Source organism: Helobdella robusta (genome assembly GCF_000326865.2).
Source record: "Helobdella robusta unplaced genomic scaffold HELROscaffold_23, whole genome shotgun sequence".
In the NCBI taxonomy this organism is placed as follows: Eukaryota; Metazoa; Annelida; class Clitellata; order Rhynchobdellida; family Glossiphoniidae; genus Helobdella; species Helobdella robusta.
In genome coordinates, this window is record NW_008704216.1 from 303,637 (window position 1) to 306,771 (window position 3,135).

Sequence of the window (3,135 nt, forward strand, 5' to 3'; positions counted from 1 at the left end):
CAACAAAAATAACACCATCATCATCATCTCCTTCTTCATCATTATCATCTTCTTCTTCATCATTATTACCATCATCATCTTCTTCTTCGTCATTATCATCATCGTCTTCGTCATCATAATCATCATCATCTTCGTCATCATCATCAACTTCAGCAACTGTCATCATCTTCTTCTTCGTCATTATCATCATCATCTTCATCATCATAATCATCATCATCTTCGTCATCATCATCAACTTCAGCAACTGACCTCAGCGCGATGATGGAGCTGATTAGATGCAACTTACTCCTTTCGGAGGTCATGTTGAGGAAGGGCCAGCATAGAGAAAAACTGGACTACCTCATCAAGTCACGTGATGTCCAAGAAAGGTCTTGATGATGATGCCGATAATGATGATGATGACGATAACGATGACGATGATGATGACGATGGTAAAGTTATTAATTTGTCCGTTCAGAGTCTTGTTGAGGTTGAAAATTGAACAGCCGGAGCTGATGGCGAAACAACTTGAATTGGCCGCAAAGTTCGATGATGATGATGAAGATGATGATGATGATAATAATAATAATAATAATATTGATAATAATAATAATAGTAATAATATTAATAATAATAACAATGATAGTGATAATAATAATAATAATAATAACAATAATGATAATAATAATAATAATAATATAAATAATATAAATAATAAATAGGTGCGTGAACACCCTGTATATAACCTGATTAAAAGCCAAATCTTCAAAAAGCAATTGAAATACGATGAGGCCCTCAAGACGTTGCTTGTAGCAATGGCACTGCCTGGCGTCAAAAAAACAGGTTATCATAGTTATTTATATTTTTTTTATTATTATTATTATTACTATTAGCGTTGGTGAAGTTTCCGCATTAACTACTCTCACATCATCATCACACAATCGCCAACACACTCAATCATCGTTATCATTGTAATTGTAAGATTCTAAAATTTCGAAATCGAACAAAAAACCGCCGACAACGACAACAACAACAGCAGAGATGACGTCATCAGTGACGTCATCGGCAGCAATGAAAATATCAACTAATGATCGAATGTCTATTTACATGGAGCTCATCGACGTCTTCAGGCTCATGGGGAAAACAGTTTGTTGTCGTTGTTGTTGTTGTTGTTTGTTTGTTTTTGTCGTTGTTTCAAATATATTTCACAACACGACAGAATACAAACAATCAAACAGACAACAGAGACTTCATACACCATGCAACAACATGATGGACAACAGCGAAACAGCAAACCCTCTCAACAACCACACACACACACTTCACGACAACAAACACGCACACACACACACACGCACACACACACGCACACATCACAAACAGACGGAAGCGACAAACATGATGACCGAAGCGATGGAGGAGTTCAAGGGGCACAGCTGAAGAGACGAGGTTGATGTTGAGTAATGTGGACCTCTTAGTAGCCAGTGGCCAGTCGGAGGAGGCCTTGGTCGTTCTTAAAAATATAACTCCCCAACAAACTTTTTACGTCCAGGTGTTATATATTCTTATTATCATTAATATTATTATTATTATTATTCTTATTATTATTATAGTAGTAGTAGCAGTAGGAGTAGTATCAGCAGCAGGAGTAGTAGTAGAAGCAGTAGCAGTAGTAGTAGTTGCAGTAGTAGTAGTAGCAGTAGCAGTAGTAGTAGTGGTAGTAGTAGTAGTAGTAGCAGTAGTAGTAGCAGTAGTTTACTCTTTGGTATTTCTCAAAAAGAATACGTGCTCCGATATGAGCGGACGTGTTTGCGTCTTCGAACTCGGCCTCTGCAACACTTAAAAAATAAAAAATAAAAAATAGGCGTCTCTAGCCATTGTGATATTTTTAAAACGAGATAAAATTTTCTAGGCCAAAGTGAAGATGGCAGATATATATCTGAACCAGCGCAAAGATCAGAAACTTTACATAAACTGTTACAAGTTTGTTTGTTGATTGGCTTGCTGGTCGGTTGATTAATAGGATAAAATTTACGTTGATTGATTGAGTAATTAATTAAAAGTTGATTGAATGTTTGATTGATATATTCAAAGATTGGTTGATGTATTTAAAGATTGAATATTCAAAGATTGATATATTCAAAAATTAGAATGTTAATTGAATGAGATTTTGAATGAATTTTATTCAAAACTGGCGAGGATTGATTGATTATTTGTTTGTTCGTTTGTTTTGTTTGCTTATATTAATTGGTTAATTGGTTGGTTGGTTGATTGATTGGTTGGTTGGATGGTTGGTTGGTTGGTTGGTTGGTTGGTGGTTGGATAGTTTAGTTGATTGGTTGGTTGGCTGGCTGGTTGATTGGTTGGTTGGTGGTTGATTGATTGTTAAAATCTCAATCAAGAGATTTATACGAGAAGAGTCCAAGTATAGAAACTGGTGTTCTTCTAGGTGATGCCTATATGGAAGTTCAACAAGTGTGTTATTCATACATTCATTCATTAATTCATTCATTCAATTATTTATTCATTCATTCATCCATCTATTCATTCATCCATTTTTTAATTAATTAATTAATTCATTCATTAATTCATTCATTCATTCATTCATTATCCATTTATTCATTCGTTCATTTTTTAATTCATCCATCCATCCATTCATTTACCCATTTTTTAATTCATTAATTCATTCATTCATTCATTAACTAATTCATTCATTCATCAATTCAGCCTGACAAAGCGATAGAATCTTACGAAGTTTCCATAAAAAAGAACCCGAAAGACCCTGTCCTAGCAAATAAGATCGGACAAGCACTTGTTAAAACTCACCAATATGGCCGGGTTTGCTATTGTTGTTGATGTAGTTGTTGTCGTTACTACTACTACTACTACTACTACTGTTACTACTACTACTACTAATACTACTCTACTACTACTACTACGATTACCGCTACTACTACTACAACAATAGCTACTACTATTACTATGCTTCTTCAAAAGTTGCACAATCTCTACTCAATGATCATTTTAATGTTCTTAGCTTAATCATTACTTATTATTGCCGCTACTCATCTACTCATTTCATCAGTCGTTCACTCTCTCCTACATTGACGTAATTATCATTTTCATCGCCTTATCATCCTTCTTTTTCACTCGTTT

The 3,135-nt window shown here is 34.6% G+C and overlaps 1 protein-coding gene across 1 annotated transcript in view; it reads left to right on the top strand.

Annotated features, from left to right (window-relative positions):
- Nucleotides 1-428: 428 nt before the first annotated feature.
- The window catches only part of HELRODRAFT_78825 (hypothetical protein), a gene marked incomplete at both ends in the record, with an annotated part of 8,055 nt that continues 5,348 nt past the window's right edge, over nt 429-3,135 (top strand). The window contains one exon of the mRNA XM_009018869.1: nt 429-523. Within this exon, the coding sequence (XP_009017117.1) occupies nt 429-523 (95 nt within the window). The remainder of the gene's footprint in view (nt 524-3,135) is intronic.